Genomic DNA, 14,688 nt, shown 5'->3' with positions numbered 1-14,688 from the left:
GCTAAAATCTACATCCAACAAGTACACACAGGAAAAAACACAACGATGCTGAAGTTGGTTGCTAGTCCCCTGCTTCCTTTTCCTTATCTGTTTCTAATTTTAAAACACATATAAGGATTAACAGTGGGCAACTGCAGCAAGCTCAAGTGAACCTGTCTGTGAACCCCCACGTCTATGCTGGGGTGCCCCATATCAGATAGCTCTGAGTTCTGGAGTCTCTCCTGCTCAAGAATGACAATGTCCTTGTTGCGTGTAAATGTTGTTACTGTTGTCATGTGCCTTCAAGTCAATTATGACTTATGGCCACCCTATAGCTTCTGTCATGAATCATCCTGTTCTGATCTTGTAAATTCAGGACTGTGGCTTCCTTTATGGAATCAATCCATCTCTTGTTTGGTCTTCCCCTTTTTCTACTCCCTTCTGTTTTCCCCAGTATTTATGTTGTGAATTCTGAAGTGATCCAACCTGCACAAAGATTGCATAGAAGCATACAAGAAAAGCAACGGGGTGTGTGCCCCAGGTGGGACCCACCCAAAAATCCACCCTGGCACAGGACAAAGCATACAACCCAGGAAAGGGGAGGCAACCCTGTATGCTATTCCACTACTTTGAAGATTCATACGGCTAGGGTTCAATGGCATTATTCCTTAAAGTAAAAATGGCGAACGCTCCGCCTACAGAAATACAAAATACTGAAGTGACATCAGGAGCAATTCTTCAGTGAAGCGCAGGGTGTCTTTATGAAAACTCTAGAGTGAGCGATTGTTAAGCCACCTGTCAGTGTTCTTGCAACTAGACATGCAGCCTCGTGGGTTCATTGTTAACCAACCTTATCTGCAACTGTAAACACATGGTGAAGCATTACTATTTTAAACTTCTGTCAGTTCTGGTCGCTGCAGCCTATTATATCAACCCGTTCAGAAGCCATCCCCGCTTTCTCCTCTATTCACATTAACTGCATTGGGCTACCTGACTCCAGGCTCTTGTGCGGTTGTAGTTTGATCAAATCATTCTTTCTCAAGGTTGACATACTAGTATTTGTTAGACAGACATATCCAAAGAGCTTTTGGAATTCTTGGAATTCTTTAGGCAACAGGTGAAAAGTTCCTGTCTTTCCCCTGGACCACTTGTTCTCCTCCTTGCTCGCGTTGCAGCTGGAGTTAAAGGGGGGGGAAATGATTTCCCCTGCTAGTGCCCCAATGAATAGGGACATGTGGGTTGACGTGGCAATTTTTTGCTGTCTAGCCAAAAGGTTTCTATTCCCCCCATCCCCTTTGTGAAAGAAACGGTAGTGGCATTCTAGACAAAGAGGTGGCACTTGCCAACGTGGGGGGAAGAAAGGAAGATAAATGCCATGCAGATTGCGGAAAACAGTTTGCAGTGGAGAAGAGAGTAGTCGCTGGACATTATCTGGAGCTGTGATAGCATGCTGGAGGGTCATTATCGGGAAAACCTTTGATGGAACGGTTAAAACACCAAACATTTATGTGGCCATGTTTTCCAAATGGAAAGTGACTGTTGCGGCTTAGATTTACTGTGTGCGTGTCCAACAATGAAGGAGGGCATAAAGCGGCATCTCCTGAATGATATGTGATATGTCACTGCATTTATAACCGTTGGATGACACAACGCCAGGATGCTACAGACACACTTATCCCTGCTGCAATTTTTCCTGCTAAAATACGTAGTTAGCTGACTCCGGGGAGCGTTGTTCACGACATTATTTCTCTCCTCTCGTTCCCCCTGCGAGACACAAATAGCAGCACTTCAATGATCTCGAGCAAAGGTGTAAAATGCAGAAGAGTCTTGTTTTGAATGCGCTAGCAGGAAAGAGAAATGAAACCGGAAGCCTTCCCCCATAACCCGCCAAGTGCAAGGAACAGCCGACACTATGGAGCAGCCTTTCTCAACCAGTGTGCCTCCAGATGTTGTTGGACCACAACTCCCATCAGCCTCAGCCAACATTGCCAATGGTCAGGAAAGATGGGAATTGTTGTCCTACAACATCTGGAGGCACATCTGGGAAAGGCTGCTATAGTGGAATGTTGCCACCTGGTGCTCGGACAGGGGAGGATCTGAGCAGCAACAAAGGGCAGAGAAAATTGACCACATGCCTGCGGAGGGCACCAAAGCAAATTTTCAATGCAATGTGAATGTGAAACAGCAGATTGGAGGTAGGGAGGATGGACGCATGTGAACCATGGAAATCCATCGCGATGGAACAAACTGCACCTTTAATCCGGATTTCAGGTCCCATGTGAACCAGCCCTCAACCAGAGTGGAGGCTTTATTCCATGGGCCTCACCTGAAGGAACTCCCAAACAAGTTTGCTCTCATTTTTCTTTGTGACTTAGCATTCAGCAGCCTTTCTTTCTGGAGGATGACTTGGTTGCTGTTCCATCAACATTTCATCAAGGAAAGTCTCCCCCCCCCCCCGAGAGTGTTATAATACACTCAGCAAACAGTGTTTTTGGCTTTGCAGGATTTGTTAGGACCCCAGATTAGGACACCGTTGGGCAGACGAGGGAGGATTCTCTTGGGCCCAATTGGAGGCTTCCGTGGAGCACAGAAACCAAAGATGGAAGACTCAGCTGGCCCTGCAGCAAGAAGATGTCCGTATATCATCCAGGCTGGGATCCCTGGGGAATTCTGGGAAAGAACAGTGCAGAAGATCCTGTGTATGGTGGAGACCCTCAGCTCAGATGTGCAGCACCAGCACTTCAGGCAGTGCCGCTACCAGGAGGCCAAAGGGCCCAGAGAACTTTGCAGGCAACTCCACCATCTCTGCCGGCAGTGGTTGAAGCCAGAGCAACGCACGAAGAAAGAGATCTTGGACCTGGTGATCCTGGAGCAGTTCTTGGCTGTCCTTCCACCGGAGATGGAGAACTGGGTGAGGGAATGTGGAGCAGAGACCACTTCCCAGGCAGTAGCCCTGGCCGAAGGTTTCTTCCTGAGCTGGGCAGAGGACAAGAAGCAGGCAGAGCAGCAGGTGAGAGAGAGTGTAATCCTGTTATCCTCCAAGTGGCTCAGAATGTGAGGGGGTAGATCTTGACACACTCTCTACTTGTCAAACCTTTTCTGCAAATCATCCACAGAGGAATGCCCCAAAAACTCCAAAGCTGTCTGCCTCTATCGCACATTTTTCTAATCCGTCTCCCCATTCACTGCCTTTGATATCCTCATTGTTATTTCAGCTCACGGGTCTGTTTGCAGAAGTGGCCACTGATTTCCTGGAGTCAGAGGTGGCTCTGTTGGATGTAGCGGGGAGTCGCCTGCACAGAGGGACCATTCAGGAGAGTGACAGACTTGCCACCTCACTCGGTAAGAATGAACTTGATCTCTGTCCATTGATTATGCTAGAAGTTGATAGGATTCTTTCCTGTTCTCCTGATTCCTTGGAGAGAAGTGGCTTCTCGACGCCCTTTTCTACAGTTCAACAATGAATGTATTTTCAATACATAAGGATTTAAACTAGGGCTGTGCACATCTCGATCTGTGAGAGCGGAGAGGGCCAGTCTGCCATGTCCCAACGAGGGGACCACCTGCCCCACTCTGGATCCATCCCCAAAGCAAAGTAAGGGACAGGGCTAAGGATTTTTAAAAACCCTATTTTAACGTAAATTAAGATGTAAAGACACAGTCAGGGAGAGGTGGGTGAAGAAGGAGAAACTGTGCTTCCTTTCCCCCCCTCTTGATTGAGTGAAGGCAGGTGAAACCAGCACCCAGCAGGATGAATCCTCTGGCTTATCAGTTGGTAAGCGGGAGGATTCCACCCTGTGGGGTGTTGCTCCTTTGCGAGCGGTTCTCTGCGCACAGGGAAGCCGCATGTGAAAGAACATCAGCTAGCATCGCACAGGATGAATCCTGCACTGTGTGGGGCTTGGGAAGGCCTGGCTGGAAGGAGGAGAGGTCAGGCAGCAACCTTCTCCTGCGATGAGGTGCCTCTTTCTCCCAGTTTCTCCTTCCTCTGCACACTGAAGTAGTCTGGACTACCTCATTCTAGTGAATGCACAGGGACGAGGGTTCACAAAAGTTCCCTCTGCGGAGCTCCGCTTGCCAAATGCTGTGGTAACCTCAGCACATGCTGTCTCTAAACATAAGGGATATCCACAGGGGCAGATCAAAAAGAGGAAAATCCCACCAAAGATTCTCTTAGGGCTAGGGATCTCAGCAAAACAATGAGGTCTACACAGCAGAATAACTAATAATGTTTATTTCATACACACTTAATTCTGAGTGACATAGGTAACATTCCTGGTTCCAGCCAGTAAACAGAGTTAAATTCTCAAGGTAAGGCAATGGAATGGAATATGTCAGGCTGTTACACAAAGCCTGTTCGGTTAAGCATATGTTAGCTATTATTCAAGCTTTAAAGCACGCTGTTCTGTAATGATATAGTCATATAAGTCTAGTCATCCTGAAAAACTTAAGTATCCAAAACTGGGAAAGAATAAATAATCCTCACCAGCTAAGTTCCAATGCAAAGCAAAGCTTGGACTTTCCAGCAGCAATGGCCAGGTGAGAGACCATGTCCAAAGAACTGGTCAATTAGGGGTCTTGACACACACCTGTTATAGGATAACTGGAGGACAAATAACAGGGAATGACATGTTACGAAGAACGGATGACAGGGTACATGACACGGTACCCTGGAAATTTCTCACACCATCTCTAAATACATATGGAGATTACGCAGATACAAAGCAGTACAGGCATCACTCAGCAGGAAAAGTTGCATATGGGCTGTCAGCCTGTATATCTCTGTTGCTACATGCCTGGGAACTGGGCCAACTTCCCAGAAATTGAATAAAATAACTGCAATTAAACTGGAGACGGGGGAGGGGAAAGAAATGGACAAAGTGGCCTCTTTAAACACCGAGGCTTCTTTACAACTCTGAGGAACTCTGATGGGCAAATCCACCCCTAATCAATATTCTATAAGGGCAGCTGGCCCACAACAATGCCTGTCACCTTTTTGCCTGATCCCCACCCCCCTGATACCCCTGGATCACTCTGGGCGGCCCAACCTGACCCATAGAAATCTGGGGCTATTTCAGCCCAACTTGGCAGTGGCCTAAATGCCTCCAAATAGGCCTGAATTGCCTCATGCCCCGGCCGAATTCAGTGCGCGGCCCTAATTTAAACCACTACTTGGATTTCTGGCCAAAGGTCCAAATGGGGAGATTTGCTCTTTTACGCATACGGTATGTAGGAAGAACCAAAATATGTATGATAGATATTTTCCAGTGTCAGTGTATACTTAGACATAGGTCACTTAACCTGTGAGACAAGCATGTGCCGCTGGCTTCTCACCAATTTTCTCTCTCGCAGATGGTAAAATGAGGCCGGCAAGACCTCCTCAGCCGTCTCTTCTTTGTGATGGAGAAGAAGCAGCTGTTGTAAATCTGGATCAGGTAGGGGGAAGGATCAGTGAGGGGAGAGAGGCTGGGGGCAGCCTGGGTGCCTCTGTCCTCTGCTTACCTCCTGGGCCTGGATGAATTTCTCTCCTTCTCTTGGCTCCTGTCAAAGCTGCCCACTAGGGAGGCTGTGAATGCCACTCAAGAAGGTCTCATTTCTGCAGGATAGTAGCTTCCCTTCCATGATGATCTTTTTTGCAGCTAATCATCTTTATGTTATCTATAGTAAGGCAACTATTTCCTTTCCTCTCAGGGTCTGGTGTCCTTTGAGGATGTGGCTGTCTATTTCACCGAGGAGGAGTGGGCTCTGCTAGATCCCCACCAGAGGGCGCTGCACAGGGAAGTTATGGAGGAGAATTGTCAGATAGTTGTCTCTCTCAGTAAGGCTCCCTGTCTATATAATTGATGATAATTTCATTTTTTATAAAAAGATATCATAATAAGCATTTTTGTGCATCACCTGTATTTTTTGATTGATTGATTTAATTTATATTCTGCCATTCCTCCTAAAAGGAGGCCAGGGCGGGAAACACAAAATGAAAAAACCTTTAAACATATAAAAACAAGGCATCTTAAAAACAATTCCAGTACAGATACGGAGTGGGATAAAGGTTTCTACTTAGAAACAGAAAGGTCTTTAATAGGGGCCCAAAAGACAACAGAGATGGCACCTGTCTAATATTTAAGGTCAGGGAATTCTAAAAGATGGTTGGGACAACACTAACGGCCTGATTCCTATGTTAAGCACAGTGAACTTTCTAATCAGATGGTATCTGCAGAAGGCCTTCACCTGCAGAGCACAGTGATCGACTGGGTATATAAGGGGTGAGAAAATCAAATATCTGGGTCCCAAGCTGTATAGGGCTTGATACATCGAAACCAGGACCTTGAACTTAGCCAGTAGCTAATTGGCAAACAGTCCAATTCTTTCAGTAGTGAGGTAGCATGTTGGCGATATCCAACATACCTCTCCATACTGAGTGAACGGGCGATAAAATGACAAATGCAATTCAACGTAAACAAGTGTAAAGTTATGCATATTGGAGCAAAACCTCTTAATTTCACTTATACCGTCATGGGGTCTGAACTGACAATGACTGATCAGAACGACACCTTGGGGTCATAGTGGACAGCTCAATGAAGATGTCGACCCAGTGTGCGGCAGCTGTGAAAAAGGCAAATTCCATGGTAGGGATCTTTAGGGAAGGTATTGAAAATAAAACTGCCGATATCATAACGCCATTTTATAAATCTGTGGTGCGGCCGCATTTGGAATACTGTGGACAGTTTTGGTCGCCTCACTTCAAAAAGGATATTGTAGAGTTAGAAAAGTTTCAGAAAAGGGCAACCGGAAGGATCAAGGGGATGGAGCATCTCCCCTATGAGGAAAGGTTGCAGCATTTGGGCCTTTTCAGTTTAGAGGAAAGGCAAGCCAGAGATGACATGATAGAAGTGTATAAAATTACGCATGGCATGGAGAACGCTGTTAAAGAAAAGTTTTTCTCCCTCTCTCATAACACCAGAACTCGTGGACATTCAGTGAAGCTGAATGTTGGAAGATTCAGGACAGACAAGAGAAAGGCCATCTTCATGCAGTGCATAGTGAAACTATGGAACTAGCTCCCACAAGAGGCAGTGATGGCCACCACCTTGGATGGCTTTAAAAGAGGATTAGACCAATTCATGGGAAGTAAGGCAATCAGTGGCTACTAGCCATGATGGCTATGCTCTGCCTCCATAGTCAGAGCCAATATGCTTCCAGTGGGCATCTGGGTGTCTGCCATGAGATGGGCCACTGGCCTGGTCAAGTAGGCTTTTCTTATGTTCTTATGAAAGTTCTATGGACCACAGCAGCTCCTCTCACTGGTCACTGCAGCCTGTGCTGATGTCGCACTGAGTATCCATATGTGCACACCTGGATTAGATCAACTCCTCCAAGTTCACCCAGACAAATCAGGTGTTAGACAACAGCACACACAGGCCAATGAGCACTGCAGATGAGCAACCAGGAACCTGTACATGGGAGGGGTGGGAGCAAGAACAAGGCAAGACTTGCCCTCATCTTCCATGGTAACATGTCGCTCCCCCATTGCAATACCTCCCTCTGCCAATTATCACTGAAATTGGGATAGCTTCACCCATGTGCCTCCTTCTCAAGAATCCTCTTGAATATTTTAACACCTTACATTGGCTCATCTAACCTGTTATTGTCTGGTCAGACTGGCAGAATCTCACGGTGAATGACAGGTGGTAGGTGTGGTTGTTCAATGAATTAAGACTCCATTTCTCCCTCAGCCTCTTAATAATTTCCTGTCTTCTTTGGAACAGGTCATGAATGGGAAGCCGAGAATCAGGGAGACCTACAAGGGGTGTTCCCCGAAAGAGTCACATGTATTAAGGGGGAGCAGCAGACAAGGGGAACTGCAGAAGAAGGATCCTGTACTTTTCAGGGCAATGACTGCCATCAAATCCCAGTCCCAGAAAAACTGCAAAAAGGAAGAGAAACAAATACAGGCTGTGTGCATCAGAGAAGTTGCCATTTTAAATCAACATTTAAAACTCATTACAAAATCCACACAGGAAAGAAACCATACAAATGCTTTGAGTGTGGAAAGAGCTTCACACAGAAGATACATCTAGCTACCCATCAAAGAATCCACACCGGGGAGAAACCATTTAAATGCTTGGAGTGTGGAAAGAGCTTTTATAGAAGCACAGACTTCCAACGTCATAGAAGAATACACAGTGGGGAGAAACCATATAAATGTTTGGAGTGTGGAAAGAGTTTCACACAGAAGACAAGTCTCACTTTGCATCAAAGAATTCACAGTGGGGAGAAACCATTTAAATGCTTGGAGTGTGGAAAGAGCTTCAGTAATAAGTCAAATCTCAATTCTCATCAAAGAATTCACAGAGAAGAGAAACCATTTAAATGCTTGGACTGTGGAAAGAACTTCATGAAGAAGACAACTCTTACTTCTCATCAAAGAATTCACACAGGAGTGAAACCATATAAATGTTCAGAATGTGGAAAGAGCTTCACTAATAAGTCATGTCTCACTTCTCATCACAGAATCCACACAGGGGAGAAACCATATAAATGCTTGGAGTGTGGAAAGAGCTTTTCTCAAAGTTCTTCCCATATTACCCATCAAAGGATCCATACAGGGGAGAAACCATTTAAATGCATGGAGTGTGGAAAGAGCTTCAGTCGTAAGTCATCTCTCACTTCTCATCAAAGAATTCACAGTGGGGAGAAACCATTTAAATGTCTGGAATGTGGAAAGCACTTCAATAGTAAGTCATGTCTCACTTCTCATCAAAGAATCCACACAGGGGAGAAACCATTTAAATGCTTGGAGTGTGGAAAGAGCTTTTATACAAGCACAGACTTCCATCGTCACAAAAGAATTCACAGTGGGGAGAAACCATATAAATGTTTGGAGTGTGGAAAGAGCTTCAGACAGCAGAATAGTCTCACATGGCATCAAAGAATTCATACAGGGGAGAAACCATACAAATGCTTGGAGTGTGAAAAGACCTTCAGGAATAAGTCAAATCTCAATTCTCATCAAAGAAGTCATACAAGGGTGAAACCATTTAACTGCATGGAGTGTTGAAAGAGTTTCTGTCAGAAGACATATCTTACCTCATCAAAGAATTGACACGGGGGGAAAACATACAATTGCTTGGAGTATTGATGGAGCGTAAGAGAAAATACACATTTTGCTACTCATCCAAAATTCATAAAGGGGACAAACCGCATAAATGATTGGAGTTAAAAGTTATAAAGAAAAGAATTCACATAGGAGATAAACTGTAGGAGTCTGTATGTGGAATATGATTCTGTCACAGTTTAACTCCCATTTCAAATTGGACCTGGGCTGGTGAGGGATGCGGCTTGGATGATGAAGACTGACTTGGCCGGAGATCTGAGGGTCCTATGATGTGTAGGAAACAGACATGCTTTGAAAAAAATGAAACTTTGCTGAAATAGTCTGTTTGTGTAGACCTGGGGTGGGGAAGCTCCAGTCCCCAAATCAATCTTGATCCCCTGTGGCAGTGATTCTCAAACAGTGCGCCACGGCGCACTGGTGCGCCGCAAGAGGTGGCTAGGTGTGCCTCGAATATTATGAAAGTATATTTTAAAAATGAGAAGAAACCTATTTGTATAGAGATTTATTACATCCATGATCAATTAATTTATTCATAGTTTAAAATATATTAATATATTTTTAATTTTGTACACGAAGTGCGCCAGAAAACTTGTATATGTTTTACAGTGCGCCGCGAACCAAAAAAGTTTGGGAACCACTGCCCTATGGGATCCAAATTTGGGTTGCCAGCCTTTTTTTAACAACCCCCTTTTTTTCACCACCCTGGGCTCCTACTGGGAGGAAGGGCGGGATATAAATCTAATAAAGGAAATTAATAAATAATAAATAAAACCATGCTGACCTGCCAATCAAGCGATGTCACCTGACGTCACTTGTCAATCATCTGGTGTCTGGTGACGTCTTACCAGGGCTCCCTGGAGTCTTGATTATTGTTTTTGCAGGTATTGATTTGGCCTAATTCCTCAGTCCACCCTCTGAAAGAGACTTTTTCCTCACTGTTAAATAAGAAGCCAGAATATCTGCTGCTAGGGTGGTCCTTAAGGGCTCTCTGGCTGCTCCGGGAGCTCTGTGATCACACTCGTTCCTCCTGCCTGCCTGCTACCCACCTCCATGCACCAGTAGCATCAGGGAAATACGTGCTGGAAGTGGGGTTCAGTTTGAAGGCAGACTGTCAGTTTGCATTGGTAAGGAAGGAATCTAAAAATAATTTAACACTGTGCCTGGTGTGAAAGTGAGAGTGCGCTGTGAAGCGGGGATGGGGAATAACTTGCTCTGTGTATGTTTTTAAACTTTAAAAGGAAAGAACTAAATTAGACTTTGACGCATTGGACTTTGGTCATGCCCTACCTTAGAGGGTTGGCCAGATAACAATCTGGCCCTCCAAAAAAAACAAGGTTCACCAATCCTGTTACAGAAATTGGTTTTATACACTCTTTTGTATTATACAGAGAGCCAATGTAGTGTAGTGGTTAAGGTGCTGGACTACGAACGAATCCCCACACAGCCATGAAGCGCACTGGGTGACCTTGGGCCAGTCACTGCCTCTCAACCTCATGAAAACCCTATTCAGAGGGTCGCCATAAGTCGGAATCGAATTGAAGGCAGTACATTTTTATTATTATTATTATTATTATTATTATTATTATTATTATATGAACATGTAAAGCCTTGTTTGCCTAGTTATTTGGGGATTATGAGGTTAACTTGCTATCCCTGCCCTAAGGCTCAAATGAGAAGGTGGTGGGCTTCATTGAGGATTCCTACGCCTATAATTTGCAGGGGTGGGTATCCAGAGGCCAAACAGACAGAGCCTTGAATTAAACACCTTCAGTTGAACTGGAGACCTGACAGCTTTTGTATGTCTAGGAGAGAGGCGGCAAGAAGGACCTGCACCAGAGAAGGTAAGTTTGCAGCTCTAGGGAATGTAATTAGAGACCAGGAAAGAGGACTGTGTTAAACCCTTTGCTCATTTGTTCCTTTGCTCCATTGGGGCATATGCTGGTGTAATGGAACTTTTCCATGTAATATCTCTGTGGGAGGTTCGCCTGAAAAGTGACACATCCCTTAAATGAATAAGTAAGCCCACCTCCTTTATCCCAGATTGATTTATCTGCTGCATGGTTCTCCTCCCCCTGTCCATCTTATTCTCACATCAATCCTGTGAGGTAGATTATATTGAGAGACAGTGACGAACCCGAAGTCACCCAGTGAGCTTTGTGGATAAACAGGGATCTGAGCGCAGGCCTCCCTTGTCCTAGTCCTCCACCTCATTGGCTCCCTACAGATGTATGGGATCTGATTGTAGCTTCTCACTGGTGCTGGAAAGGTCTTCTGAATAATATTCTTTTTATATTGTTTTTCAAATGTTCTAAGATTAAGCACTAGGGAGAGGGGCCACAATTCAGTGGTAGAGCACGTGCTGTACATGTTAAAGATTCTAGGTTCAATCCCTGGCATCTCCAGGAAAGACTCTGGAACCCTGGCACTTCTAAAACCAGAGCTTGGAAAAGTTACTTTTTTAAACTACAACTCCCATCAGCCCCAGCCAGCATGGCCACTGGATTGGGCTGATGGGAGTTGTAGTTCAAAAAAGTAACTTTTCCAAGCTCTGTCTAAAACCCAGGTGAACCACTACTAGTGTGTGTAGATAATACTGAGCAAGGGGAACCAATGGCCTATCTATCTATCTATCTATCTATCTATCTATCTATCTATCTATCTATCTATCTATCTATCTATCTATCTATCTATCTATCTATCTATCTATCTATCGGTTCTTCCACTTATCCACCCACACATTTTCTATTAGACTTATTGGACATCATCTTAGAGAAGAATTACTTTAGAATTAACACTCAATTTTACTTTCAAGTAAAAGGTGTTGCAGGCTAGTGGCCCCTAGCATAGCAAATTTATATATGGCAATTAGAGAAGACCACGATTTTGAATCCTAGTCATAATCTTTTTCAAACATTTCAAATATTATGGATGCTAAATTGATAACATTGTTATTTTTTCTGGGGTCTCTGATTTTTTTCCAGATAGACCAACACATTTGATGATAATATTAAATTTAGCTGTCATGGATTTAATTCAAATAGCATTTTTGGATGTCTTGGTTCATATACGAAACAACATCCTTTGTGTAAAAGGCTACTCCAAACCCACAGATAGATATTTCCTATTACATTATTCTAGTTGTCATCCTAAACATTTAAAAAATCATTTTCCATATGGACAATTTTTACACTTAAAAAGGAATCGTACCAGAGAATAATCGTATAAATCATAACTTTCTTTAGAATTATAGGATAGGGGCTTTCCTAAACAAGTAGTTCAAGAATCTAGATTTAGAGCAGATAATATCTTCAGACAGATTGTTTTCAGGACATCCTAACGTGAAAACTAATAGATTGTTTTGGTCAGTGGAATTCAGTCATCTGGCTTATAATAAACACATTATTAACAACCATTGGCACATTGTGCAAGACCCACCTGCAAGCCAAAGTGCCCCAATAGTAGGTTATTGCAGGACCCAGAATTTAGCTGATAAACTGGTTCATTCAGATATCCTTGATATTACACCTAGGTTTGACTGGACATTATAAACTTGGTCATTGTTCTTGTTGCACTCAGTGTTTCGTTTCCAAAGAAATTGTCCATCCAGAGAGCAATTGGAAAATTGTGTTCAGGTCTTTTACCAACTGTAATTCTATTCATGTTGTTTATGTAATTAAATGCCCCTGTAATAAATTGTATGTGAGTCAAACTACCTGACTTCTTAAAGTAAGAATGAATGAGTATAAATCTAAGATACGAAAGGGCAATTTGGAAGCCCCATTAACAGAGCATTTTTTGGAAAACAGACATGGGCCTTCTGACTTGTTATTTTTTGCAATTGAAAAGATCTATACTCGTTCATATAAAAGAATGTCTTTGGACTTGCTTGGTGCACAATGAGAGGTGTTTTGGATCCACACTTTAAACCACTCTCCAGCTGGTTTAAATGACAAAATTGATTTATCTATGCTTTTGTATTCTTTGTTTGTACAGGAGTTTGCTCCTGAATGTTTCTTTGACAAGCCACCTATTTCCGCTGTGCATGCCCCTTTAAGACTTCACTTTGATGCTTGTTATCAAGCACCTTTCAAACCTTTTCCCTGACTGAGCAAGTGATTATTTGACTGGTAGATTATAGTTGTGTCTTCTTGATTTTGATTTAAATCCATATGCTAATTCACAGTACTTAAATAATACTTTGTTAATTGCATTTTTTTAGTGTGATTTAAATTCATATGCTAATTCACAGTACTTAAATAATACTTTGTTAATTGCATTTTTTAGTAATTGGAGGGATTAATTATCCTACTGCTACTATGTGTTTTGGTTTTGTGTAATCCACCAGGTATTATATACTTACATATTCTGTTATTTTATAACAACATTATTTAATAAAAATGTTTTAATAAACAATTGTTTATTTCATTTTTCAGGGATTATAGCAGGGTGCCCTTTGCTTAAAAACAAAGAGGCGCGCCCGGGAGGAGGCAAAACGGCCCCTTCGCAAAGCGCGCTTCTTGGAGGGACGAGGAGGAGGCGGCTGGCCGCGGAAGGGTTAAGGACAGTGAAGGGGGTTCCTAGAGAGGGAGAGGATTTGGGGCAGGAAGAGGGGTTTTTGCAAGCCCCTTCCTGCCGCCCACTTCTCTGAGGGGCGGGCGTCTTTTGCAAAGGGCCGCGTTTGCTGCTTCTGTCCTGGCATCGGGTGAGTTCCCCGTTGCGCGGTGGGGTACGGGGGGGGTGCCTGGGAAAGGCAAGACCAGCCAGTAAATGGGGAGAAAAAGGGGGCATCGCTTCTCATGGGGAAGGCGGAGGGCCCCATTGATCGGGCACTGGCCCTCCCCTCCCATAGCAAGGGTGGCTCCGGGGGGGAGGGAGAGTCACATTTAAATAATTATAATAAAAACGCAGGGCTAGCGGATCCCAGCTCTAGTCGGGCGCAAAGCTGGTGGTGGGCTCCTCCGAGGGGAAGACCGGCCTCTGCTGGGAACAGGAGGTCGCTGCTCCGTGGGAATCTGACCTCTGCCCGAGCAAGGCAGCCCCTTAGCTGTGAGGGGAGTGGAACCTCCATGTGTAGAAGTCGTATACCGGGCAGCAGACGATGCAGAGAAATGTCACTTTGTTTTGAAATTAAGCAGTTAAGTATATGTCTAAATAAAGGGGGGGGTATGGTTTAGCTTCATATTTGTAACAGCTCAATAGGTTGATAGACAGTCTATAAATTTGCAAATTATTCTGCTAGCATCCCTGTAGCTGAGTGAGAGGACTTCAGAGTATTGGGGCTGTATACCGTACAAGGCAAGGAAAGGGGGAGAGGATAAAGAGGTGTAAAGTTAAGAGACAGTGAATGGAGAAGTTTTTCTCTCTCCCTCGCGATGTTAGAACTCGGGGCCATCCAATGAAGCTGAATGGGGGAGATTCAAGACAGGCTTCCAGAAGTACTGCTTGGTCATTAAAACTATGGAATTTGCTAACATCTCATGAAAGGACGGCCACCAACTTGGACAGCTCTAAATTATGATTAGACAAATTTATCAAAGACAAAGGTATCACTGCCTTCTAGTATGAATATTTCTTTATTTATATATTCCTAAAAT

General features: G+C 44.0%; 1 protein-coding gene across 9 annotated transcripts in view; it reads left to right on the top strand.

The window, feature by feature from the left end:
• The window catches only part of LOC133381570 (zinc finger protein 501-like), a 39,967-nt gene that overhangs the window by 11,969 nt on the left and 13,310 nt on the right, over positions 1 to 14,688 (top strand). For 3 of the 9 annotated variants that reach the window (XM_061620842.1, XM_061620841.1, XM_061620840.1), the window contains exons 1-2: positions 13,710 to 13,796; positions 14,474 to 14,637. Coding sequence is in view for 4 of the 9 variants with exons in the window: in XM_061620845.1 (XP_061476829.1) it covers positions 2,579 to 2,989; positions 3,195 to 3,321; positions 5,332 to 5,414; positions 5,671 to 5,797; positions 7,746 to 9,037 (2,040 nt within the window). In the remaining 5 variants the exon portion in view is untranslated. Of the gene's footprint in view, positions 1 to 2,482; positions 2,990 to 3,194; positions 3,322 to 5,331; positions 5,415 to 5,670; positions 5,798 to 7,745; positions 13,262 to 13,709; positions 13,797 to 14,473; positions 14,638 to 14,688 lie in introns of those variants that run through there. The other 6 variants (XM_061620851.1, XM_061620845.1, XM_061620850.1 and 3 more) reach the window with 6 other exon arrangements.

The sequence above is a fragment of the Rhineura floridana genome, chromosome 3 (assembly GCF_030035675.1).
Source record: "Rhineura floridana isolate rRhiFlo1 chromosome 3, rRhiFlo1.hap2, whole genome shotgun sequence".
NCBI lineage: Eukaryota > Metazoa > Chordata > Lepidosauria > Squamata > Rhineuridae > Rhineura > Rhineura floridana.
Note: the sequence above shows the minus strand (reverse complement) of the source record. Positions and strands in the feature narration are given on the sequence as shown.